Consider the following 13,460-nt stretch of genomic DNA (forward strand, 5'->3'; position numbering starts at 1 on the left):
CGCAAAGCCACCCATTCTTAATGCGTTTGTATTCTACATCTTTTTTTTTCTAACAGACTTTACAAACCCCTGCAAACTTTCAAACGTCATTTATACCCAATCTATATATTTAAGCACAAATAGACGTTTCTCCGCAGCATTAGCTGTGAGATTTCTTGAGAAAAATACATTGTAAATTATATGCGTGTGTGTGTGTGTGTGTGTGCGTGTGCTCAGTAGTCCGCCGCATTCCCGCAGGGAAGCCTACACACCTCAGTCCGTATTTATAGCGCTTTACGGTCTAAATTATAGGCATCTGCTGCCCGTTACACTGACACAGAAAGGACGGGAGGTGGGAGCGGATATTCACATGGACGTGTCGTCTCGAATTACAACTTATTTGAGCGAAAGGAGAGGCGCCCCCCGTTGTGTTCGGGGCGGCGTTGGGGAGTTTTTGCAGACTGGAGCCCCCGCCCCGCCGCCGGGATAACGGGGACTTGCAGCGGCCGCACTGCAACGCTGGGAAGGACGCGCGGTGACGGCCGCCCGCAGCGCCAGCACAGCCCGGCCGAGGACGGTGAGAGCAGCTTTCTGCCTTTTAAAACCTGCTTCGGGCAAATGTGTGTAGAAGGGAGGCGCGTTATTTCATTAAACTGTACATTTAAACGCGAATAATCGGGAATAAAGTCCCACGCAACAGATGACCATGAGTCTTCATAATAGTGTAGTCTGGCAAATGTGGAAATGGTAGTTTTAAACAAAATGCTACATTTTCTTTTCTTTTTAAGAACTACACACAATGTAAAGTACGTGTCTTTGTGGCCGCTAGACCGCTCTCCTTGTGCCACGGTTTAAATGCCCAGATTAGCTATATAAACAATTCGTGGCGATCGGATCCGCCGCGTTGAATGAAACGGTGCGCCGGAGTGATGTAACTGTCTCCAGCCTAGTTTGTTTCCAGTCTTACCACGTTTAAGTTCTTATGGTTTCTGGTTGTTGAATTGTTTCGCGGTATTGTCCAGCATGACTCGACTTAAATGAAATGACCTTATTCTGAGGCGTGGGAAGGGGGGATCTCCATTGATGGATAACAATAGCCGCGAGTTGGAGCAGACGAGACAGAAGGATCACTGCCTAGTAAAAGTCCAGCCTGAACCCCCGAAAAGTTTATGAGTCGAGGAGCAGACAAGCAGCAAATGTACAAGATAAATTAACACGTACACTGTGCATGCGGGCTCCCTTCACCGGCCTGAAAAAGCGCAAATAACGCCCACAGAGAGCTGACTTTGTTCCTTAGGAATGAGTAAGCTATGAATTGACCCTTATTTTGGTTATGTCCTGCAGGAAAGAGCAGATGTAAGACATGGGTGGTTAGTGAAGAGCTATTAAGAGCAAATAAGGAGAGGGTTGATTTTGCATCATACTAAGGCATGAAACTGCAGTACAGCCTGATACTGTTGTATTTCCTGTATATTTAAGAAAGTAGGAACACATAAAAAAATACTATTTGACAAGAACTCAGATCCTGTTTGAAGGACAAGCAAGCTATCTCAGTAAGTTTAATATTATTATTTGTTATAATGATCACACTTGCTGATTAACTTTTTGTTTTGATCCACTATTTAAAGGCAAAGCCCTCCCCCCACCCCCCAGAAGTGGCGTTGGCCGACAGTGGCTTTCCTGAGCTCCCTGAGCGTTTCTTTGTCTCTGCATCATGTCCATGTTTTTCCGGCTCTTGTGACGTTTCACACGACTTTTATACGAGTCACTCCACTGATAACTATTGTTCCACAACTGGGTGGTCGCGGTTCTCGGGAATGTTCACTGCTGTCCACCAATGCTTTTTATGTGAGATTTTTATGGGAAGAGGGTTCGGATGGCAACATACCATCTGCTGGAGATGATGTGCCTTAACGACATGCAGTATGCAGTATGCAGTATGAGAAAAATATACCCAGAATTATACAGCATCTCTGAAAGCTCCTGTGAATTAAGTCCATGGGAAAATACCTCATCTTTGATAACTCAGGGGATTTAGTGGATTATAAACAGTCAAACAGGCGTGTTTATCTTGAAAGGGTGTGGTTATCTAGAGCATGCACACGAACGGATGTGCCGTGATAAAATGAGCTCTCTCTCTCTCTCGTCTTTCGTGTTACTGTCTGAAGAAGTTTGATCTCGTATTCTGTTTTGTGTGTTTGTCAATCACTTTCAATGGCCGTCAATTTTATCTTCAGATCCAGAACAAAAGGCTGCCGCCATCTTTCTGCTGCCGTGAGGTAACATCTGTGAGACAGTGAGTACCTTTCGCAGTGTTACTCCAGGATAAATCGGGGTCTAAGTATGTAGAAACATCCAGACCTGCAAATGCAGGGTGTGTTAAGAAGCCAGTGACTACATAAAAATACATACATTTTAATGAGGTTATAAGTAATAAGTGAAATACAGATTCCCTGATCCATGTTTCAGTGTGTCTAGTTATATATTTACATTAATGCTATTCTTTACAGCAGAAATGTTTACGTTTAAAGCTATTTAATTGGGCAGTATGTGCATGTTTATGCAGAAGAAAGACACTATTTAACATTAGGATATATGCCCATGAACAGTAACACGGTAAAAAAGTAACAAGAATTTCTCCCTCCAATTAACTTAATTAGTTGATTGAGTTAGTTGATCGATGAGGTATTGATAAGCCAAAATGGTACAATAGTTGTTAAGTTCAACAAATGTATGGGTTTGTTGGATGGATGCTGCAATACTTGATGACTTGATGGGAGGTTCAGGAAGCAGATACTGACAGACACAGTATCATGCTTTGCATCCCCTAGAAGCAGAACTTCTGCTTCATAATTTTCCTTTTGGTTTTTTAGAAGTCGTGTTTCTTTTTTTAAGAATCAGCAGATTCTCCTTATACAGCTTCAGTCTGTTTGACCAAAAAGGTAAACAGAGTAATCAGGCAGGCGGAAGACTGTCCACGTGACCAAACTGTTGAGCAGAAAGATGGTCCTGGAGCTCTCTGATCGCACGAGTGAGGTCACAGTTCAGCCCCACTCCTACTGACGCCTCGAAAATAAAGCAGAACGGCTGCTCAGATTGCTTTGGGATGCAGGAAACGTGGCGTTTCTGAGTGCTGAGTCACCAGCACGCCGGATATGAATAGAGATACTTTATTAAACACCGTAGGGAGATTCTCTTTCTGCCTACCTCACGCGGCTCCCCATGGGGGGCACAGACACATATGCAGGTGAGGGCAAGCTTGGGGGGGGGGGGGGTCACAGTGTGGGGTCAGCCAATGTGCAGCACCCCTCGAGCTGGGAGTTACGGGTCTTCATCCAGGACTGATGGACGTGCGAGGGTTCTAGTGAGGCCGGGGTCTCGAACCGGCAACTGGCCCATCACAGGCACAGAGGCAGCCTGCTGAGCTGCGCACTGCCCCCAGTGGGGGTCTGACCCTCCCCTTTAAATCCCACACATCAAACCACGCCACATTTTAGCAGACTCTGTTAGTGGATGGAAATGGCAGACTTATTGAATTAAGTGTTGTTATCGCTTTCTAGTCTTTTCCAGTAACTGTGACTCTCACCGCAGTCTGTTAGAATAGAGAGGGGTAATTTCTAAGATAAATGCAGTACAAACAAGGCTAAATTTAGATGGGGCCTATGCTGCCTGTGATATAAAACGACATTTTTTGTTACCTTTTAAAAACAATAGTGTGGCCTTAGTCTGGGCGGGGGTGGAAGCCGGACTGGCCACGCCCCCTAACGAGGCCCAGGCGTGCCGGGGGCCCCTTTGTCAGAGCTGTCCTCATTCTCCCGGCAGGAACCATGATTCCCGTTACGGAATTCCGCCAGTTTATGGAACAGCAGCCGGCGTTCCGGGTGCTCAAACCGTGGTGGGATGTCTTCACAGACTACCTCTCCGTGGTCATGCTCATGGTCGGCGTGTTTGCGTGTACCCTGCAGGTAAGTGCACCCCCACCCCTCCACTGGACTCCGCAACCTCCCACCTTGTTTCACCCAGTATCTGGTGTTTCCTGACACCATCTGTTGCTACACTGTTCGCCGCCCTGCTGGTTCAATGTAAATATCCCCACATAAAGGGTTTCTGGGTTTTTTAGAAGGATTTATAGCTGTTTTTCAGGCTGAGTGACGACCGGAATGTTTTATAGCATCACAACATTTCAATTCATGCTGATATTTTTGTTTTCATGTAGATGTGATTATGTGCAGTATTATATATTTCCCGTATAGCTTTTACTTTTTCTCCATTTCTGTAGCTTTGCCTCTCTTAAAAAACCCTCCATTTTAGCTCATAAATAATTAGCGCCCCCTTGGCCTGTTTCCCCTGTAAGTGTTTCCACCGCCATTGTGTGTCGTTCGTTATGTTTATTACATTGTACACAAAAGGAAACATCTGCTTCGGAGCCCCGGCCTAATCTCACGCCTCCCGATCCGTCACCGCCACTGCCTGATGTGTCTCAATCAAAAAAAAAAAATGCAGAGATTGACCTGTGAATGCAGAGATGCCCCTTCATGCTGTGGGCTCATGGATGGCATGGTGCCGACATACGAGTTTAGCCAGCGTGGCAGGAGTTGGTAACAAGAGAAGAGGGGGTTGCATTTCGTCCTTGGCACCATGGACCGCCCCCCCGTTTTACGGGCTGGTGCCCGGAGCCCTAGCAGCACATTGGAGCAATTAAAGTCCCTCCTAGTTACTTGCTGTATATATTTAGAAAGGCAGCTCTTTGTTCACATGGCGTCTCCCGTTCTTCATAGACCAGGCAGAACACAGAGAAATTTTGTTACATCTTAGGAAATCTGAGCACGATTGTGATGCAAGGTGGATTTTTTTTTTCATTTTACAGAAAACTTCTTCCCCATGGGGAATATTCTGGTACGTAAAGTTTCATGCAAAAAATCGTACAGTACCAAACGGATCACGTGGCGTAGACAAATAAACAGAGGAAAATAATATCAAAATACATACACAGTCCAACGAAATAGAATATCCTGAAAAAATGTTACCTCCCCCTAACTTAAAACAGAAAATATTCACCCGAACCTCAGGCCAGCAGCATGCAAGGCAGCAGGAAGATGGTTAGGCAACTAATGCACCTACTGTCCATCTTCAAACCTCCTGAAAGCATCTGACTAGGTTCTCAAGCTAAGCTGAGGCAACTGGTGTCTGCTGATCAGTGCCTCCTAGCTTCGCCTGGCCTGCGATTGGCCGGGCAGCCAAAACGGCTGTTTTTGTGGCCTGATTGCGAGGCTGGGCGGTAATTAGCTTTCTCTGGAAGAGACGCTGGCTGTTCTGGGTTACGAGGGACCCGAGGCTTTATTAACGGATATGGCACTTAATGAGCCAAACTGCGATCTGGATTGAATTATATTCCAACACTCGTCTGAAGTCTGAAAAGAGAATGTTTCTGCTTATGAGCCCTGACATTTCTGCAGCTACTGTGAGTGCAGATCAGAAGAGGGATTGACTTCCCTCTCTGCTGGTCTCTGTCTTCCTGATAATTGCTTCTTTCCTGCATGACTCACATGTTGAGTTATGGAGTTTGGCACACGTCGCCCCAACGCAATCTATGCTGCCGTGTAACCCCCACCCCCCCCCGACAGAGCGCCATGTAAACACCATCTACTAGAGGCTCCCCACTTTCAAGCACCGGTGATAAAAAAGTCATTTGTAATAATCAAAGTCCTTTGCAGGAGATACTTTGAGGTGAGGGAAGATTTATGGCAGCTTGGTTTGTTCTTATTTACCACGCAGTCTAATAACAAACAACCAAATGAGAAGAGATGCAAAATCTATTACGGTTAATTATCATGTAATGTGCTGACAATGCCTACCTTGGTCCCATTGATTGATTAAATACCCCTACTGATGGGATCATGCTGGGAGGGGTTGGAGGACAATGGGGCAGAAGATGCCCCACCGGGGGTGAGAATGGAATGGGCCATAAGATTATCGATTGTTCTCCTTCTGAGTGGAGATTTCCCGTCTCTGCTGGTCTGGGCCGCCTCCCTCCTGCAGGAGCTGTGAGTGAAATTTCGTCGGAATGCACTGGAGCTGCGGGGTCCCTGCATTCTGGTTTGGATGGTGCATGTGTCTCTGGTTCATTCAAAAAAACTGTCATCCATACGGTTTATGATACTTGTCCTTTTGGTTGGTTTATCATGTCTTGCTTTCTGTCTCGTTCCAGATAATGCAAGACAAAATCATCTGCCTTCCACAAAGAGTACCCCCACCAAACCAGACTGTGGCCTTGTCAAATCCCAGTGATGGGACACTGGCCAACTCCAGTGCCCCCCCTGCACTAGCAGTTAATGAAATGAAAGGCCTGAAGACTAACCTCGATTTTCAGCAGTACAACTTCATCAACCAGATATGTTACGAGACGGCACTGCACTGGTACGCCAAGTACCTTCCCTACCTAGTGCTCATACATACCATGATCTTCATGGTTTGCAGCAATTTCTGGTTCAAATTCCCAGGGTCCAGCTCCAAAATAGAACACTTCATTTCCATCTTAGGGAAGTGCTTTGACTCGCCCTGGACCACCAGGGCTTTGTCAGAAGTTTCCGGGGAGAAACCAGGGGACAAGGGTAAAACGATGGTCACGCAGAAGTTCAGCATTCATGAGGATGTGACTACGGACAACACGGAGGAAGAGGAGTCCGTCAGGTCCATACCGGAGAAGGTGGTCGTCGACAAGCCAGATGCTGGAGTCCTGGACAAAAAGGAAGGCGAACAAGCTAAGGCCCTGTTTGAGAAGATCAAGAAGTTCCGTTTGCATGTGGAAGAGGGGGATTTGCTTTACATCATGTACGTTCGCCAGAATGTTCTCAAAGTGCTCAATTTTCTCCTCATCATAGGATACAACTGTGTGATGGTGTCAAAAATGGAGGTCAGAGTAAACTGTACGGATATCCTGGAAATGACTGGTTACAAAAATTTCTCGTGCAATCACACTAAGGCCCATTTGCTCTTCAAGCTAACTTACTTCTATCTGTGCTTGGTGGGCGTCTACGGATTCACTTGTCTTTATACGTTGTACTGGCTCTTCCACCGGTCCCTCAAGGAATACTCTTTTGAGTATGTGCGCCAGGAGACGGGGATCGACGACATTCCCGACGTACGGAACGACTTTGCCTTTATGCTCCACATGATCGATCAGTACGACCCTCTTTACTCGAAGAGGTTCGCCGTGTTTCTGTCAGAAGTCAGCGAGAACAAGCTGAAGCAGCTGAATTTAAATCACGAGTGGACGACGGAAAAATTACGGCAGAGGTTGCAGACCAACGGCAACAACAGGCTGGAGCTGCAGCTCTTCATGCTCTCTGGTCTTCCAGATACTATTTTCGAAGTAAGCGAGCTCCAGTCTTTGAAGCTGGAGATCATAAACAATGTCACCATACCAGCATCGATCTCCCAGCTAAAGGAGCTGGAAGAACTGGCTTTGTACCAGTGCTCCCTCAGCATACACAGTGCTGCTATTTCCTTCCTGAGGGAAAACCTCAAGGTGTTGCATGTCAAGTTTGACGACAGCCGGGAGTTGCCGTCGTGGGTCTATAGTCTGCGCAACCTGGAGGAACTGCACCTCATTGGCTCCCTGAGTCCCGACATCTCCAGGAGCATCACGCTGGAGTCCCTGCGCGAGCTGAAGTGTCTCAAGACCCTCCACCTAAAGAGCAACCTCTCCAAGATCCCCCAATCAGTCGTGGACGCGTCCAGCCACCTCCTCAGGCTCTATATACACAACGACGGCACCAAGCTGGTCATCTTCAACAACTTGAAGAAGATGGTCCATCTGGTGGAACTCGAGCTGGTGCACTGCGAGCTGGAGAGAATTCCCCACGCCATCTTTAGCCTCACTAACTTGCAAGAGCTTGACCTGAAAGAAAACAGCCTCAGGTCCATCGAGGAGATCCTCAGCTTCCAGCACTTGCGGAAGCTCACGTGCCTGAAGCTGTGGTATAACAGCATCAGCCACATCCCTGAGCACATCAAAAAGCTGGGCAGCTTGGAACGCCTTTATCTAAGCCATAATAAGATTGAGGTTCTCCCCCCCCAACTTTTCTTGTGCCATAAGCTGCGATACATCGATCTGTCTAACAACGAGATCCGATTCATTCCCCCGGAGATTGGTGTCCTTCAAAGCCTTCAGTATTTCGCAGTCTCCTGCAACAAGATCGAGAGTCTCCCAGATGAACTGTTCTTCTGCAAAAAATTGAAAGTCCTTAAATTAGGCCGGAACCTGCTGACTGTGCTTTCTCCAAAGATATCATACCTGGCTTTGCTGTCACACTTAGAACTCAAGGGCAATCATTTGGAGAGCTTGCCACCTGAGCTTGGCTCCTGTCCGGCTCTGAAACGCAGTGGCCTTTTCGTGGAAGATACTTTGTTCGAAATGTTGCCTTCTGATGTCAGGGAACAACTCGGGGATGACTGATATCACTCCAAATGTCTTAAGTGGATGATTATGAATGATGCACAGTGGCAGTTTCTACAGGTGTATTATTGAACCCCAGTGTTACATATATAATTCAGGAGTCCAAGTAAACCAGACTGTCTGTATCTTCCTTTAGTAGGTAGCCTACGTTTAGTAAAAATGTATTACTCTGCATTGCAGACGGTTTTTGGCTAGAAGCCAGGACAATTTCCATGAATTGAAGAAGGAATCGTGATCTGAGTATATAAAAGCAGAACCTGGTAATAATACCGGCTGCCAGTTCGACGTGGAACTGCCTTCATCAGACCATGGGCACTGAAAAAGATTTCAAGACTTGAACTTCAAGAATTTCTTCAACTTGAACCCATTGACCATTAAGAATAGTATCTACTGGAATTTTTAAATTATGCTTTTTGGAATTGATTTTTTCCCCCTGTACCTTATGTTGTACTATCATCCATTCACTGACTGATTCCTTTTCCAAAGGACAGTAATGTTTTTTCCTTGGAAGTCATCACACGTAGCTTGTTGGTACCAATACAAATTATTTTAATTTTCCTCTGCTTATTGGATAATGGGGGTAAAACAATTGTTTCACTGTCTATTCCACACTAGCCATAGCTAGTTTACAGAATACCAGGTACCTATCCAGGATAGTTACGTATCAGTCTTACGTTTTATTGTGCCATCGGTCCAAATGGGTTTTTTAGTCAGGGTGTATTGGGTCGTATCTGGTTGATTCAGCTGTTTAGGTAAACATGTTATGTTTAAATCAGCAGCAAACTGTGCGTGTTGAGTGCAGATGCGACTCCAGATTTCTAACTGGCAATGTAAACTTATCTCCTGATCAGCCCAGTAGTCGCCATCATGTGGCACAAAAAACAGTTCATGCTCACGGTAGATTTTATGTTTTCAGTTCCTGCGTAGGAAATGGGTTTGGGTGCTTTTTACTGTCCATATGTAAGTGTTTAACGTTGATACCCTGCTGTTCCTGCAATTTACTCAGAGGACAAACCAAGCTGATTTTAGGGGGAGGGCTGTTGTACAGATTTTTCCACTATTTGCACAGTTACTCATATTCCTAGAATCAAAACAATGAATTGCTGGTTTATGGGCGGCGTGAGCATTCGAGACGCTTTCATGTAGCCTGCTTTGGCAGACAATGCATCCACACTGACATGTAGGGTTTTACCCTCTTTGCTTGTCTGTAGATGAGTGTCTGATTTCCCTCACAAAGACTCCAATATAAGCAGATACTGATGTGTAATTGGAATATCTGACTGGAGTCATTTGCCATTGGACAGCCTGCAGAAATAGTTATAAAACATATAAATATAGACTGATTTTTGGGAATTGCTGTACCAGAACCAATCGCACTGTGCTGGTAAACAGGAACTTTTTATTCCAATAGTTGCTTTTTACCCAGAGGAAGACGTTTTAAACACTTAGAGCTATTTTCGTCTCTTTACGTGATTCATTATATCTGATGTTGCTTGTAAAATTCAGCCCATAAATTACCCTGCCAAGTCTGCGATCTGCAACGTGACTTACAATGTAATAGCGAGACCCAGAGAGCAGACCGTCGTGCTGGTGAATGGAGAGATGGGTAAAGAGACACCCTTGTGGGGGGGGGGGGTGCAGCTCCCTTTAAATCCCTTACAGCCTGAGGACTGGAAGGCAAGACTAAAGTGGGTCGTTTTGTTGCCGCAAATAAAGTTATTTGACCTGTATGTGCTCTGACACACAAAGGCTGCACCCACTAACAGACTGTTTATATCTTTCTGTTCTGCTAGCAGGCTAAACCCGCATAGAAACCTTTAACCTGCCTGAAAGTTGAAGAATACTGTCAAGCTATAATCTTTGATTAGACTGGATAGATTTCCCTGAATTAGTGCTGCGTGGAGGGACAAGAACCTTAGTGTAGGTACGGTACTTGTGGTAAATGACATTTTGATGTAGTTTGTTGCTGTTTTTACATGAATAGTTTGAACCAAGATATGCGTATTACATGTGTAGGTATTAGATGATGACCAGGGGCCTGTTTCACGAAGCAGGATTTCTTGCTTAGCCAGATAGCTTGTCAGATTTAAGGTAGCCTAGGTTTAATGGCCTTTATCTTTGTTCGCTTATGTTTAGCCCAGACTACCTTAAATCCAATAACTTATCTGGCGAAGCACAAAGTCCACCTTGGTGAAACAGGGCCCTGGGGTTGGTTAAATCTTGGTGGAGGAACCTGGTCTTGCGAAGGGTGCGGGAGAAGACGATGCATTTCAGCACTCTGTGGTGGAAAACATGCGTAAAGGCGGCATTAAAATGGCCAGTATTATGTACAGAATTCCGAATTACAAAGTCAATACGGTAAAGGAATATTTTGTAAATATAAGGATGTAAGAGACCAATATAGTGGTATTTGTATTGTAAGCAACTTGCTGAAAGCTTCACCAGTTTACATATAAAGAGAGACTGGCTGAACCCAGCTGAACATTTAGTCTCCTTAAATCTTGTGAGTATCTGGCGAGACGTTCCCCTGCAGTCCCAGTCGAGTGCTGATGTTTCTTTGCCCACTAATGTTACCAAAACAGTGACCCGGCGCTGATTTCATATTCCAAAGACGAGTTACGCACTGGCACCCTGATTACCTCGCTGTATTTTCTAAAAGTGGCAATTATGTCATTACCCATTTTTTTTTAGTCGTCAAAGCCAAATAGTAACGCCTTCCGCGTTAATCACTGGGTGAAACGGTCGGTTTAATACGTTAAGCATCTGCTTACTGTGCATGAGAGGAGGGGGTGGGTCTCTGCTGTCGGCTGAGGGGCACACAGAAGGTCGCTACTGGTGAGTGTTTTCCCAGGCGACGACGGGCTCCTGCGTACTGCTACTCTCTGCCTCTGAAGCGATCAGGGATGCCTCACACAAACACACAATGCAACTTTTGCAACATTTACATTTCTAGTCCAAAGATGTGGTTATTTGTTTTTTTTTTTTTAAGTAGGATTCTACAAAGTAGATTTTTTAAAAATATATATACACAGGTGCAGTGCTGTTTTCATGGTAGTTAATCTATTTCAGGCAATATTCTCTTTAAAGCCAAAATGTACTGACATGGTCTCAGGTTTGCACTGAAAATGTTTCTATAGAGCTTTTCTGCTGTTTAAGAAGCCAAACAGTGGTGGATACACTTTCTTGATGCTTATAATACTCATCCCAGCGCTGTGAGCTCTCGTAGCCTGAGTGGTATCTTACCTCACATCACATCACCATTGATGTAGCCTGTCACACTTAGGCCTCTGCTTCACTGTTCTCAAATAGTCTCTATGGTCGAGCCCAACTAAGCCAAAAGCTGTCAGCTTTGACCTGCAGGGTCAGCATATCTCTGAGTACTGATATGCGACGAAGCTGCATGCTGACTCCCTCCAGTTTGTGTTTCTGTAAATTGCTTTGAGATCCTGCCAAAGACGCGTGTCTGTCACATGCTGTATCCTGGGCGCCCTTTCATCTGGCCTCTTCATTTCGAAGCAAAATTTTTAAATCGGGCATTTAAATCATGTTTACCTTCACTGACCTAATGGAATGACTTTTGAAGTCGTTTTAACGTCATATTATGTATTTTTTTTTAATCTGTTTATTGTTGGCTACAAGTTCAATAAAGATTGTATAGAATTGTACTCCATCCACCCATCTGTCCATTTGCAGTACCTACATGTCCTACGCGGGGTTTGGGGGGGGAGCCTGTCCTCAAAGCTTTAAATTCTTCATTTCGTTTTACAGTTATTCATACATGTCACGGCTACAGTAACTATAGCAGCTTAAAAGGGGAAATACAGAAATATTTTACATTTACTGGAGAAAACTGGGACACAGAAAGCACTGGTGTTGACTCCACTGGCGTGCCGAGAGTCACAAGCAGCTGCATCTGCAGTGACGTGCTTACTCTCGCATTCCTGCACTCCAGTCTGGAGCAGACACTTAATTAACATCGATTCGGCTCAGAGGGGAGAGCGAGATGGTGAGGCGTAGCCGGGAAGGACAGAACAGCTCGTGAACCACAAAGGAGACCAAGAAGATCACTCAGGTACAGTGATTCAAGGACTGCTGTGCTGTGCTGTGTTACTGTTAATGGTAATAAAATCCATTAGGTTGTATTTTTAAGTACTACATATCCATCCAATCACCTTGCCCTGCTAACCGCTCATGGATGTGGAATAACCAATGAAAATCAGTATGGCCAACAGAGCAGGCCTCACACCACTGCTCAGGGGGCTTGTAAATACAATCCCAGCTGTCCCAGCTGGTGTCATATTGTTCGCTGTAAATCTTCCTTTTGTGAAAATAAATAAAAACACACAGATTACCATAGAAAGGGCCAGGTTGCTGGAATGTTGTTTTGCCTGATGCTTGACCTGCTGGTACCAGCTGCTGAGCCTTAAGCACGCTGTACATTTGACAGCTGGACATTTTACTGCCGTGACTGACGTTACGGTCCCTTCTAATGGGATCCGCTCTGCTTCTTGATGTGCAGTCTGACGGTGGCGTCCCTCTCCCAGCAGCTTGAGGGCTGTACAGAACTGAAGCTAAGAGGCTTTCTTTCTGGGGACATTTACAAACATCGCATGAATGCACTCTATCCATCATAAATATTGATTGCACAGACTTTATTCCATAATTGATTTTTTTTCCCTAATGCTTTTAAAACACTTTATGAGCAGGAGATAATTGGCATGTTCTTGATTGTCTGATCCCATCAGATGAAGTTATTGTAAATTCCTGTAGCAAAACACCTTAATGATACAATGTTGGGTAAAATTTCATTAACAAAAAACCACCAAGATATTTACTGGATGCACTTACCCTTGATGTGGCTTTTTAAGAGGCCGGCTTGCCACCTGCAAACACTGTCATGCCAGATTTCACAGGCCTATGTGCTATGCATTTAACAGGCACTAATCCAAAGCAATATAGTTTTTTGAGAAGGCAGGGTGAGACATTGCCTGAGGAGTTGGGGGGGAGGGGGGGGGGGGTTAAG

The 13,460-nt window shown here is 45.2% G+C and overlaps 1 protein-coding gene across 2 annotated transcripts; it reads left to right on the top strand.

The window, feature by feature from the left end:
* The first annotated feature begins 244 nt into the window (after positions 1 to 244).
* On the top strand, positions 245 to 12,107 carry LOC125728079 (volume-regulated anion channel subunit LRRC8C-like). 2 transcript variants are annotated; one of them, XM_049005147.1, is made up of 4 exons: positions 245 to 556; positions 2,217 to 2,275; positions 3,802 to 3,944; positions 6,188 to 12,107. In XM_049005147.1, the coding sequence occupies exons 3-4, from the start codon at positions 3,807 to 3,809 to the stop codon at positions 8,435 to 8,437; spliced, it is 2,388 nt and encodes a 795-aa protein (XP_048861104.1). In that variant the 5' UTR covers positions 245 to 556; positions 2,217 to 2,275; positions 3,802 to 3,806; the 3' UTR covers positions 8,438 to 12,107. The 2 variants fall into 2 exon arrangements, with proteins under 2 accessions (XP_048861104.1, XP_048861105.1); XM_049005148.1 differs by lacking the exon at positions 245 to 556 and having other exon boundaries at positions 572 to 2,275.
* Positions 12,108 to 13,460: the final 1,353 nt, after the last annotated feature.

This window comes from Brienomyrus brachyistius, unplaced genomic scaffold (assembly GCF_023856365.1).
Source record: "Brienomyrus brachyistius isolate T26 unplaced genomic scaffold, BBRACH_0.4 scaffold153, whole genome shotgun sequence".
Taxonomy (NCBI): Eukaryota; Metazoa; Chordata; class Actinopteri; order Osteoglossiformes; family Mormyridae; genus Brienomyrus; species Brienomyrus brachyistius.